The sequence below is a fragment of the Macrosteles quadrilineatus genome, unplaced genomic scaffold (genome assembly GCF_028750875.1).
Source record: "Macrosteles quadrilineatus isolate MER2022 unplaced genomic scaffold, UCM_ALF_1.0 Scaffold_13__1_contigs__length_4303367, whole genome shotgun sequence".
Lineage (NCBI taxonomy): Eukaryota > Metazoa > Arthropoda > Insecta > Hemiptera > Cicadellidae > Macrosteles > Macrosteles quadrilineatus.
The window spans coordinates 4,273,827-4,286,650 of NW_026542606.1; the positions used below are offsets into that span (position 1 = coordinate 4,273,827).

At 37.0% G+C, this 12,824-nt stretch overlaps 1 protein-coding gene across 1 annotated transcript; it reads left to right on the plus strand.

Moving 5' to 3' along the window:
• Positions 1–947: 947 nt before the first annotated feature.
• Positions 948–9,200, plus strand: LOC129004977 (uncharacterized). The gene is made up of 5 exons (XM_054433707.1): positions 948–1,297; positions 2,974–3,125; positions 5,582–5,938; positions 6,400–6,964; positions 7,289–9,200. The coding sequence occupies exons 1-5, from the start codon at positions 948–950 to the stop codon at positions 9,198–9,200; spliced, it is 3,336 nt and encodes a 1,111-aa protein (XP_054289682.1).
• The last annotated feature ends 3,624 nt before the right edge of the window (positions 9,201–12,824 follow it).

Sequence of the window (12,824 nt, forward strand, 5' to 3'; positions counted from 1 at the left end):
GACGCATTAAAACACCAGTCTGAAATCATCGGTGATATCGTTTTGAACAAGTCTGCGAACAACACGTATGCTGGCAAACTAAAATCTCAGAATTTAAATAAAGGTGAAAGTAGAATTCAAAGTCAAACGTCCCTAAATTGTTCTACTCATATTGATAATGATGTCGATACTGTTAAACCTAGCCCTAGTCTGCTTGGGCATAATGTAACTGTAAACGAACAGACGACAGCCAGCTCTGTTGGAAGTAGACATAGAGTTACAGAATCTATGGCGAGCTCGTTACATCGAAACCCAGAAAGCGGACCAGATTCATCAAAGTTTGAAACTGCCGCAGCGGAGTCAAATAGGAGTGAGATGGTAGCTGAATCCGATTCGTTCCAGACTGTCTCCTATCGGAAGCGAAAAATACGTCGTGACATTCAACAGCAGGAGCAGAAGCAGAATAACGGAGGCCGTGGCGTTGGAAATGTCAGTTACAGACGACAAAATCAAAATAAACCTAAGTTTATTACTGGAAGTTTAAGTTTAGCGGATGGTGATAGAATCAAAACTGCCGAAAGGAAGTCGTTCCTGTTTGTGTCTAGGCTATCACCTGACACTGACTCTAAGGATTTGGAATAATTTCTATCAGGTAAATTTAGTGATGAAACTTTTAAGGTAGAATCGCTCAATTCTAAGTACCCTGAAGAATACTGCTCATTTAAAGTCACCATTCCTTCCAGGATTGATGAAGTAGTGTATAAACCCGACTTCTGGCCGAAGGGGGTGTTTGTGAACAGGTTTGTTGTCAAGAAGTCTTTAAACTTACAGGACAAACGAGTTTTACCTCCAATGTGATTGATTTAAACCAGATAAACAATGATATTGGTGATGTGAATGTGACAAGACCTAGGCCTAAGCACAGGTTTGACACAGACGGAGCCAATCTTTGTGCACAAATAAATGACATGGGGGAACTAAAGGACATTGTAGGCCCCCACGAAGCTAAGTTCACATTAAGCCTACTCTTGATTAATCTACAATCTATTCGTAACAAACTCCATGAATTTGAGACTATTTTAGCTCAATCAAAGACAGATATAATTTGTGTCAATGAACACTGGCTTCTGGCTGAAGAGATACCCCTCTACGTGCCTGAAGGTTTTGTTCTTGCGAGCTACTACTGCAGGCAATCTGCTTTTGGCGGTTCATCCATCTATGTGAAGAGCGACACAACTTATGAGGTCTTGGACATGAGGGAATACGGCTGTGACGCTTTTTGCGAGGCTTCAGCTATTAGACTACATAAACTAAACATGTTAGTCTTGTGTATTTACCGTACTCCTACTTCTAATTTTAAATGTTTGTTGTAACTAACCTTGAAAAAATCTTAATTTGTCTATTTAATGATTCTCTCAAACACATAGTCTTGGCTGGTGATCTAAATGTTGATATCCTCAAAACCCATGACCCCGAAACTGTTGAATTGATTAATCTCCTTAGATCATTTGATATTTATTGTGTTCATGAAACCCCAACCAGATTTAAAGCTTGCCTTGATGTTGTAGCCTCAAACATTACATCTGACCATGTTGAGGTTAGGTTACTTAACCAAGATATATTATCGGACCATGCGGGTGTATGGACCACATTTACCCTGGATTCCTTTACTTTTGACGAAAGTAGAGATAGGCCCAGTCTAAAAAGAGAAGTAGAAAAGAAGCGCATCTTATCTCATGAGAAAATTAATGACTATAAGCAAATGCTATTATCTGCTAACTGGATGGGTATCTACACTAATGATGTAAATATATCTGTTAATGTGTTTTTAAATATACTGTCTATGTACCTGAATTTAAGTTGTCCAAAAATGTCTGTAAATAGTAGTTTTAAGGGAAAAAAGGGTTCACTGGTAAAATGGTTTACGCCTGATCTAGAAAATATGCGTAAAGTACTCCTTGCACTGTACGACAAATGGAAAATCACATGTGACCCAGATGACAAATTACTGTTTAGCAAATTTAAGGCACAATATAGGCAAGAAATTATAAGTGCAAAAATAGAAGCAAATGGTAGGTTTATAAGTAATTCAACAAATCAATGTAAAGCTGCTTGGCTGGTTGCTAAAAAGGAAGGTAACTTGGTATCAACAAAGAAACAGATTATACCAATTTCACCTGAACAAATGAATAACTTTTTTGTTAATGCCTCCAATGTTCAAGGTAATGACCAATCTGTAACTAATACTGATTATAAAGAGTTTTTAAATAATAACATAAATATAGATTGTAGTAGGCCTAGTATTAACTTTAAGGTCAATTTGGTTGATGTAAATACTGTTATGTGTGTTGTAAATAAAATGAGTAACTCTAAATCTGAAGATGTTTACGGAATGTCAAACTTTTTAATTAAGAATATAATTCATGAAATTGTAATACCATTAACTTTTATTGTTAACTTAGTTCTTAGCACAGGCATATTCCCTGAATGCTTAAAAGTGACAAAAGTTACACCCATCTTCAAAAAAGGTGATGTAAACAAACCTGAAAACTACAGGCCAATTGCAATCGTTCCTATTATAAGCAAGGTTATAGAACACTGTATTGTAAACCAGCTCAATGATTATTTTGTAAGTAATAGTTTGTTTTATCCTTTTCAGTTTGGCTTTAGGCCTAAACACTCGACAATAGATGCTGTTGAAAAAGTAGTCGAATATGTTTTAAATGGCTTTGAACAAAAACTCACTGTAGGGTCATTGCTAATTGATTTAAGTAAAGCTTTTGACTCTGTATCACACAAAATCTTATGTGACAAGCTAAAGTCTTATGGAGTAGCAGATAAGGAATTGAGGTTAATTCAAACATATCTCCAAAGCAGAAAACAGATGGTTAGCTTTAATAATATGAATTCCGAATACCTAGATGTTACAGTAGGGGTACCACAAGGCTCTGTCCTTTGTCCTTTTTTGTTTTTAGTTTTTGTTAACGATTTTAGCTCTAATGTCTCTACTTTTTCTGTGTTGTACGCTGATGACACCACCCTGGTACAATCTGATATAGATTTGGTGGGTGTTCAGAACAAACTTGACATAGCCTTGATGGAGTCAAAATCATGGTTCTCTGCAAATATGTTGGCTGTGAATGAAGGTAAAACAGAGCGCTTAATTTTTACACTAAGGAACCATTGTGATTTAGATTTAGATAATGACTTGTTCAAGCCTGTAAAACTGCTGGGTATTACTCTGGACAGTAAACTCTGTTGGGACGAACATGTACACAACTTGTGCAAAAAACTTGCTCGTGTTACCTGTCTTTTAAGAAAACTTAAAACTTGTGTTAATTCTGATGTTCTTTTTATGGTTTATTTTGGTTTGTTTCATACCCATCTTATTTATGGTATAAGACTATGGGGCAATTCACCATCAGCAAAAAAAGTGTTTGTTTGGCAAAAAAAGCAATTAGGGTTATCTGTGGCCTAAATGAAAATGATTCATGCAGAACAGTCTTTCCTGAACTTAGCATATTTACTCAACCTAGTCTGTTTATTTACTATAATCTTATATTTGTTAAAAACAACACCCATATCTTTCAAAAAACCTCTACTATTCATTCTCACAACACCAGACAAAAAGAGGACATTGTTAGACCTAGTATTAGTCTTGATAAGTATTATAAGAGCCATAGTTACCATCAAATTTTAATTTATAATAAACCGCCTACCAATGTTAAAATGTTACCACCTAAGAAATTTATCAATGTTATTAGCAAGTGGCTTAAAGTTAAGGCATTTTATACCACTGAAGAGTACCTGAGCTGTGACCCTCAAGACATTATCTATTGATTTTATATATTTTGACGACACCTATTGTGTACTGCATATTTAATGGTGAATAAATTCTTGATTCTTGATTCTTGATTCTTGATTCTTGAGATCGGTTTGGAAACTGTATTGTACTCAGAAACGTAGCAATGCGCCAAGAGTAATCTCAGGACACACTGACATCAACCCTCCTCTGGGAACCACTCCAATCATCCGAGAGATCGGTTTGGAAACTGTATTGTACTCAGAAACGTAGCAATGCGCGAAGAGTAATCTCAGGACACGCTGACATCAACCCTCCTCTGGGTACCACTCCAATCATCCGAGAGATCGGTTTGGAAACTGTATTGTACTCAGAAACGTAGCAACGCGCCAAGAGTAATCTCAGGACACGCTGCCATCAACCCTCCTCTGGGTACCACTCTAATCAGCCCAGAGATCGGTCCAGAAACTGTATTGTACTCAGAAACGTAGCAATGCGCCAAGATTAATCTCAGGACACGCTGCCATCAACCCTCCTCTGGGTACCACTCCAATCATCCGAGAGATCGGTCTGGAAACTGTATTGTACTAAAAAACGTAGCAATGCGTCAAGAGTAATCTCAGGACACGGTGACATCAACCCTCCTCTGGGTACCACTCCAATCATCCGAGAGATCGGTTTGGAAACTGTATTGTACTCAGAAACGTAGCAATGCGCCAAGAGTAATCTCAGGACACGCTGACATCAAACCTCCTCTGGGTACCACTCCAATCATCCGAGAGATCGGTTTGGAAACTGTATTGTACTCAGAAACGTAGCAATGCGCCAAGAGTAATCTCGGGACACACTGACATCAAACCTCCTCTGGGTACCACTCTAATCAGCCCAGAGATCGGTCCAGAAACTGTATTGTACTCAGAAACGTAGCAATGCGCCAAGAGTAATCTCAGGACACGCTGCCATCAACCCTCCTCTGGGTACCACTCCAATCATCCGAGAAATCGGTCCAGAAACTGTATTGTACTCAGAAACGTAGCAATGCGCCAAGAGTAATCTCAGGACACACTGACATCAAACCTCCTCTGGGTACCACTCTAATCAGCCCAGAGATCGGTCCAGAAACTGTATTGTACTCAGAAACGTAGTAATGCCTACAGATCGGTCCAGAATCGAGAAACTATTTCGGGACGAATAAACAAAGGCCTACGCTGCAGTGAATCCTATTTTTTTTTAAAGTACCGACGTTAGGTACATACATTAGGTAGATTTGTGATAGTGAGAACTTTGGAGTTTTAACTAACTATGCTATGTAATATTAATTTAAATCTATCTTGAACGATTGTGTGGTATCAGTATTAGTATTGTAAGATAATTATGAGAGTATGCACTTGAACTGCACTTGAACTAAATATGCCATAAGACATATAAACAACTTAATAATAATACGACAATATATAAACAATATTCTCTGTGACACGGTTTAAAGTTATTTGTTCATCATCTCACCATGGGTAGATTTTATATTAATCTAATTTCCTTTTTCAACGTTGATGTTGCAGTTATTGTAAACCAAAAGCATGGCTATTGTTTAGTAGGTGCGAATGTATGTGCATGAGTCGTGATAAATATTTGCGATAGTTATTAGAAATTAACCATAGATATTTAACCAGTACTTTGAAGACTCTTGTTCCTTATAAGATCATAACTTTAATAGGAGAAAATGGGTTTTTTAGTTGGTGTATATTTTAGTTTGTGTATATAATTCATATATACACTAAAATGGGAACCTAACCTGCGAAGTAAAGTCAGTGCTGGACACCTGGAAGCAGTACTTCTCCAAACTACTAAATGCAGATGGAGGAGTCAGTAAGGAGGAAGAGAATGAAGACGTTTATCAAAATGTACAACCTGAAGTATGTGAACCTTCTGAATCTGAAGTACATGAAGCCATCAAACAACTCAGCAGTAATAGAGCACCAGGAAATGATGGCATCCCTGTAGAAATTTTCAAAGTTGGAGGAAAGACACTTTTAATTAATTTTCATAAATTAATTTTGGAAATATGGAGGAAAGAATCCATGCCAGATGAGTGGAATGAAGCTGTGATTACTCCAATACACAAAAAGGGAGACAAAACGGAGTGTAACAATTACAGAGGTATATCTCTTTTAAGCTCAGCTTATAAAGTACTGTCAAAAGAAGTTTGTGTATATAATTCATCCGTGCGCTGTCCTACTTCAGCGTATACGGAGCGTCCCCTGGGTGGCGGATAGGGGAAGGTCGGTGGATCTGCCAAGGCAGTCCTCCCGGCTAGGTCCGAGGGACCCGCTGACCAAAAGTAGGTGCGGTCCTCCATTCATATTGGGGGTTAAGCATAGGGCCAACCACCCTACCTTGTAAAAAACTCCTGGTTACGAACCGCCAACAAGATGCCTCGGAAAGGACTGGATATAATGGACATCGACCCAACCTTCGTACAAAGGACTTGAGATTTGGAACATGGAATATACGCTTGCTGGCTAGTCCAGGAGCAGTGGACATTGTTTGCAATGAGTTAGAAAGGTACAACATGGATGTAGTTGCCCTTCAAGAAGTTAGATGGCCATTTAATGGCATAGTCAACTCGGGAAAGTATTCGGTATACTACAGTGGAAGAGATGATGGTATTCACCAAGCAGGAGTTGGTTTTGCTATCAAGAAAAATATTCAAGAAGCTCTTGTAAAATGTGAGGCTGTGAACGAAAGGCTGTGCCTAATTAGACTAAGATGTAGATTTAAGAATATGACTGTGATCAATATGTACGCTCCAACGGAGGATAAACAAGATGAAACCAAAGATGAATTTTATGGTCAAATAGAAGAAATTATATCTGATATCCCCAGTTATGACATAAAGATATTACTTGGGGATGCAAATGCTAAAGTTGGAAAGGAAGAACTATGGGGAGACTATGCTGGTATGGAAAGCTTACACAATGTATCCAATGACAATGGAATTAGACTCCTTAGTCTAGCCTGTGCGACCAATTTGTACATCAGTAGCACCTCTTTTCAACACAAGAATATTCACAAAGAGACGTGGATATCTCCTGATGGAAGAACAAAAAATCAAATAGACCACGTGCTTATAGACAAGAGACATAAAACACATATTACTGATGTGAGAAGCCTTAGGGGTGCAGAGTGTGGATCAGACCATAACCTAGTGCTGGTGAGAATACGTCAGAGACTAAGTTGGGAAAAAAGGGAACGAGATAAGGCTGAAATTCAAATTGATACTACCAAACTTAAGAATCCAGCTATACAGAGAAATGTGGAAATCAAACTGTCCAATCGATTCCAGGCCCTACAAGACCAGACAAATGAAATTGTAGATATTGATAAACATTGGGAGAAAATAAAATAAATAGTTACAACAGTCTCAAGGGAAGAGTTAAAACCAACAAAGAGACGACGGAAGAATAAACCCTGGTTTAGTAGTAGCTGTGAAGATTTGATACAACTCAGGAGAGAAAAGAAGAAATGCCTTTTAAGTAGCAACAGCAATGAAACAACCAGAGAACAACTCAGAGAACTTAATAAACAGATAGTAAAAAAGTTTCGGGCCAAAAAGCGCCAATATGTCTCTGATCAATTAAAAAAGGCGGAAGAAGATAGAACACACAACAACGCCAAGGAATTTTTTAGGGCGGTGAGGTTTTTCCGGAAGGGATTTTCCCCCAAAACCAATAGCATTAAAGATGAAAATGGGAACCTAACCTGCGAAGTAAAGTCAGTGCTGGACACCTGGAAGCAGTACTTCTCCAAACTACTAAATGCAGATGGAGGAGTCAGTAAGGAGGAAGAGAATGAAGACGTTTATCAAAATGTACAACCTGAAGTATGTGAACCTTCTGAATCTGAAGTACATGAAGCCATCAAACAACTCAGCAGTAATAGAGCACCAGGAAATGATGGCATCCCTGTAGAAATTTTCAAAGTTGGAGGAAAGACACTTTTAATTAATTTTCATAAATTAATTTTGGAAATATGGAGGAAAGAATCCATGCCTGATGAGTGGAATGAAGCTGTGATTACTCCAATACACAAAAAGGGAGACAAAACGGAGTGTAACAATTACAGAGGTATATCTCTTTTAAGCTCAGCTTATAAAGTACTGTCAAAAGTAATCCTAAATAGGCTAAAAGTATATATAGAAGAAAATATAGAAGACCACCAAGCTGGATTTATTCAAGGTCGCTCTACAACGGACCAGATATTTACTATCAAACAATCTCTTTCGAAATATTGGGAATATAATAAAGAAGTCCACCTACTGTTCATTGATTTTCAAAAAGCATATGATAGTGTCCTTAGGAAGAAAATGTATGAAAAAATGAAAATGTTTGGCATACCTGACAAACTTATTAACCTGACAAGAATGTGTATTCAAAAATCACGCTGCAAAGTGAAAATAAATGGAGAATATACTTCAAGTTTTGAAGTAACAACAGGAGTGCGTCAAGGAGATGGCCTTTCGCCCCTCCTTTTTAATTTAGTGATTGAAGATGCCCTCAAAAAGACTAAACAGTTAGCAGCAGGAATTAATATTGGAATCAAAATTAATGTGCTAGCGTTTGCTGACGATGTGGCACTTCTTGCAGAAAACAGAAAGGATCTTGAGAGCTTAACAAAAGTCCTAATAAAAGAAGCCAACCATGTTGGGCTAACAATAAACCATCAAAAAACTAAATATATGAATGTGGCTAGAACCGAAGGAGTAGCCAGGAAAGAGAATTTTAAAGTGGATGATTTGGAGTTTGAGCATGTGGATGAGTTTAAATACCTCGGCATAACAATAACACATGATAACAAAGAGGAAAAAGAAATCCAAAATAGAGTAATTGTAGCCTCAGCAACCTACTGGTCCCTAGTCAATATGCTTAAGTCAAAAACTCTGTCCAAAAATACCAAAATTAAAATCTATCACTCCATCATTCTTCCAGTACTACTATATGGATCGGAAACATGGGCACTAACAAAAGAATGGGAAAAGAAACTTATTATTTTTGAAAACAAGATTCTCAGAAAAATATACGGACCAATTCAAGATGAAGAAGGCTGGAGAATTAGGAAGAATAGAGAATTGAGAGATGTGTATCACCATCCAGATGTAGTAGCAAGGATAAAAAGCAGGAGACTGAGATGGGCTGGACATGTGTGGAGGAGAGAGAACTCATCATTGATCAAAACTGTGGACCAGAACAAACCAGAAGGCAGAAGACCACTCGGCAGGCCGAGACTGCGATGGAGGAGTCAGGTGCTGAAGGATGTGGCTGTTTTGGGCACTACTCCTGAGGCAGCGGTGGATAGAGAAGAGTGGAGAAGCATCGTTGGCGAGGCCAAAAACCTTCTGAGGTTTCAATGGCCAAGGAGGTAAGGTAAGGTATATAATTCATACTTTGGTGACAAAACTTTAACATGAGTAGAGACTGAAATTCATGTTTTGTTTATTATGCGTACACATACAAGTTAAAAGGCTATGAATGAAAGAGTATTAAATTAATTTTTAATGTTTTAGCATTAAATTGTTGGAAACATTTTACTATTATCTTGCCTTACGAAGATATTCTAAATATGTGAGTAGCTCGTTCGTTATAGTGTTAACCTGTTAATCAAAAGCTCGCAGGTTCGATCCTGAAATAAGACAGTATCTTTGTGATGTTTCGAAGCTGGACCCATCAGTCCTTATCGGCGGGCTTTCAATAGTCCTGGCTAAAATGAAGCTTGCCTAAATCAGTAATAAAGATGCACAGATAATTTCACTCTATTTCATAAACCTTAAGACATTATCTAACTAATAAGTTATTAAATTACAATTGACCTTCGGACACGTTTATTTTAAAGTTATGATATACGGTTGAAACTACAAGTAACAATATCCTATGTCAAATGTATTTCGTCTGTTATTATTAAGCCTTCTAAGATCGGTGGTCGGACCGTTCCTCATGTAAAGATTAGTCGATATGTAAAGACGCAACATGATGGATCGACTCGTGTGTGTGTGTGTGTGTGGGTGTGCGTGCGTGTGTGTGTGTACAAGTGACCACACACTACAACCACGACGAGGGATGATCAATCATAATCATAGTGGGACACACGTGTTTTGCGACTCCCTCGTGGTCCACGATACATCTCTTGCATCATCTAATATTTATGGCCTACTTCCAAAGCGCCGGACATTTGCATCCAGCCCTTCTGCCGGCAACATTTATTTACTGGCAAAGTATGTTAATGCACCTCAAGTCCTTGGTGAATTTCTAATGCGTTTACCTAATGTGTTTATCTTATTGCGAATTTCAGAAGGCGAATAAGTGTAATGGAGCGGGAATATAAATTATTTATGAACATTCGGGTTGGACGCTTTTCATGTATTTGAGTTAACAAATTCTGCTTCTGAATTGAGATCTCTATTTAGTGGATTTTCTTAACGTTTTATTACAGGTAATTTTTCCTACACTATACAAGCATTAATAGTTTTTACTGTTTTAAAATTGAAACTCTTTACTATAAAAAACGACATTCTTATCTAACATCTATGTAACTCTAATAAGTTTTTATATATTCAGACTCTTTTTAAAAATTCATATGTTACCGAACATATAAAAGTAACGCTTAGACTTTTTATTGGGGTTGTGAAGAGAAATAAGCTATACAGTACTACTATTATCAAAATACGATATGTTTACATTAATTATGTGCTTTGCTATTTATTATATGTATTTATTAAAAGTATAGCTGTACCTATCCTTTAAGAATATGGGATAGCGATGGGATCATAGTTTGAATAACTTTAAATAATGTTAGGCAAATTTATTGAGTCTGTTTATTTTTAAAATAAATAGTTATTTTTAGTATGAATACACGAGTGAACCGTTCCTGGATACAATTTGTTATCTTATTGTACTGATTTTTTTACTTATCACAAATCTGAGAGCAATGATCATGACTGTGTTTATAAAAAATGTCCCTTGTATTATTTTTTTCACAGAGTCAATTGCTGCAGCTTGCTTCTAAAATAGGACGGCTTGACACACCCTGACAATCTTGCTTGTCTGACAAATGACACTTGTGTTTCAGAATCTCTGCGGGAGTACTTTAGTAAATACGGGGAAATCACGGAAGTAATGGTCATGAAGGACCCCACGACGCGCCGGTCGAGGTGAGTAACTCACTCTCTCTCTCTCTCTCTCTCTCTCTCTCTCTCTCTCTCTCTCTCTCTCTCTCTCTCTCTCTCTCTCTCTCTCTCTCTCTCTCTCTCTCTCTCTCTCTCTCTCTCTCTCTCTCTCTCTCTCTCTCTCTCTCTCTCCCTCCCTTCTTTCTCTTATATTTCTCTCCACATAAGCAGCATTCCATGTGTATTTGTTTACAAGTAATTACATATTTTGTATTATTATTGCATGTTGAAATTGCATATTAGAGTAATTACATATTTTGTATTATTATTGCATGTTGAAATTACATATTAGAGTAATTACATGTTGAAACATCGATATAAAATGGCCAATGCAAATATTTGAAATAACAAACAAATCTTTTTTAGAAGAAAGAAGATGACAAAGAAAAATGATAAAAATATATAGGTAGTGTAAACTTGCACAGCCGGAGCTTTGTATTTTTGACAGTAAATTTGTTTCATTATTTCATAACACTTTTTATTTAGATTATTAATCTTCCTTCAGTCACCTCGATTTCACTAAATATTATTTATGCACCGTAACAGTTTTGATCCCACACCTGATACGATATTATGTTTTCCAAACCCAATTTTTAACTACATTTAACATTTAAAAAAATACTCATGACTTGTAGGACTATAATTAATTAGCTACACAACGATTAATTTGTTATAAAATTGTATAAACTCTATGTTATAGCTTTGTTATCGAAATGTAAAGTATGTTACGAAGCTATAACCACCGTCAATTCAGGTATAAGGTTATGATAAACCTACGGCCATAAACGTAACGTAGTAAACGGTCGCACGGGTCGTGTTCTGCTCGTAAACCTCATCGTCAAGTGAGATATTCAATATCAAGGTCGCCTCACAGCTGTCACGACTTGTTATCACCTTGCAGTATCACTTTATTAATAAGAATATGAAAATGGAACTTATATGCCTAAACCCGTATGTAGAACTACCTTAGAGTAGGGAAATTATTAGATAAACGACCTCATTTCTCAAGATCAGGTGATAAATATATCAGACGAGATTAACAAAAGCATAGAAATAACCGACCCGGTCATTAAAGACGTAAACAGATTCTTTCAAGTTATTTTTTTAGATTCAATCCTACAGCCACCTACAGTACATACGTTTACATTATTAGATAAACGAACTTATTTCTCTGGATCAGGGGATAAATATATCTGACGATGTTAACAAAAGCATAGAAATAACCGACCCGGTCGTTTAAAGACGTCAACAGATTCTTTCAAGTTTTTTTTTCAGATTGAATCCTACAGCCACAGTAGGAACATTACTAGATAAACGAACTCATTTCTCTGGATCATGTGATAAATATATCAGACGAGATTAACAAAAGCATAGAAATAACCGACCCGGTCGTTTAAAGACGTCAACAGATGCTTTCAAGTTATTTTTTTCAGATTGAATCCTACAGCCTCCATACCGGAAACCATACCGGGTCGGAAGTAAGTGTCTTTAATCTAGTCTTACCAAAGTATTTTATTATAAAAAAATTAGATGAATGTTTTGAAAAATCCTTAGAGCATATAAAACAGTTAAAAAGAGTATAAATAACTTTTTAAGTTTACTCTAGCGTATACAACATTATTCACTATGATTTAAAAGTTAAAGTTTTATTTTCGGTTGATTATGGCATTTTAACATCAGTAATCAGTGATCCCGCGAGAAGCGTGTGTAGCTTAGAAAACCGTTTCTAGATAGAAACCTACAGTCTGGAGCCATATGGCCAGAAGTCTGCCAAAACCAGCCGATTGCGTAGAGGATATTTTTTTTATTTTAGCCGGTGACTTTCTT

Excerpts from the sequence above, each read along its gene's own strand:
- LOC129004977 (XM_054433707.1), top strand. The coding sequence starts at position 948 with ATGGGGGAACTAAAGGACATTGTAGGCCCCCACGAAGCTAAGTTCACA. Across the intron at positions 5,939-6,399 it reads GGAGTGTAACAATTACAGAG|TCAACTCGGGAAAGTATTCG; the intron begins GTATATCTCTTT and ends TTAATGGCATAG. Across the intron at positions 6,965-7,288 it reads AGAAGCCTTAGGGGTGCAGA|GAGAGAAAAGAAGAAATGCC; the intron begins GTGTGGATCAGA and ends GATACAACTCAG.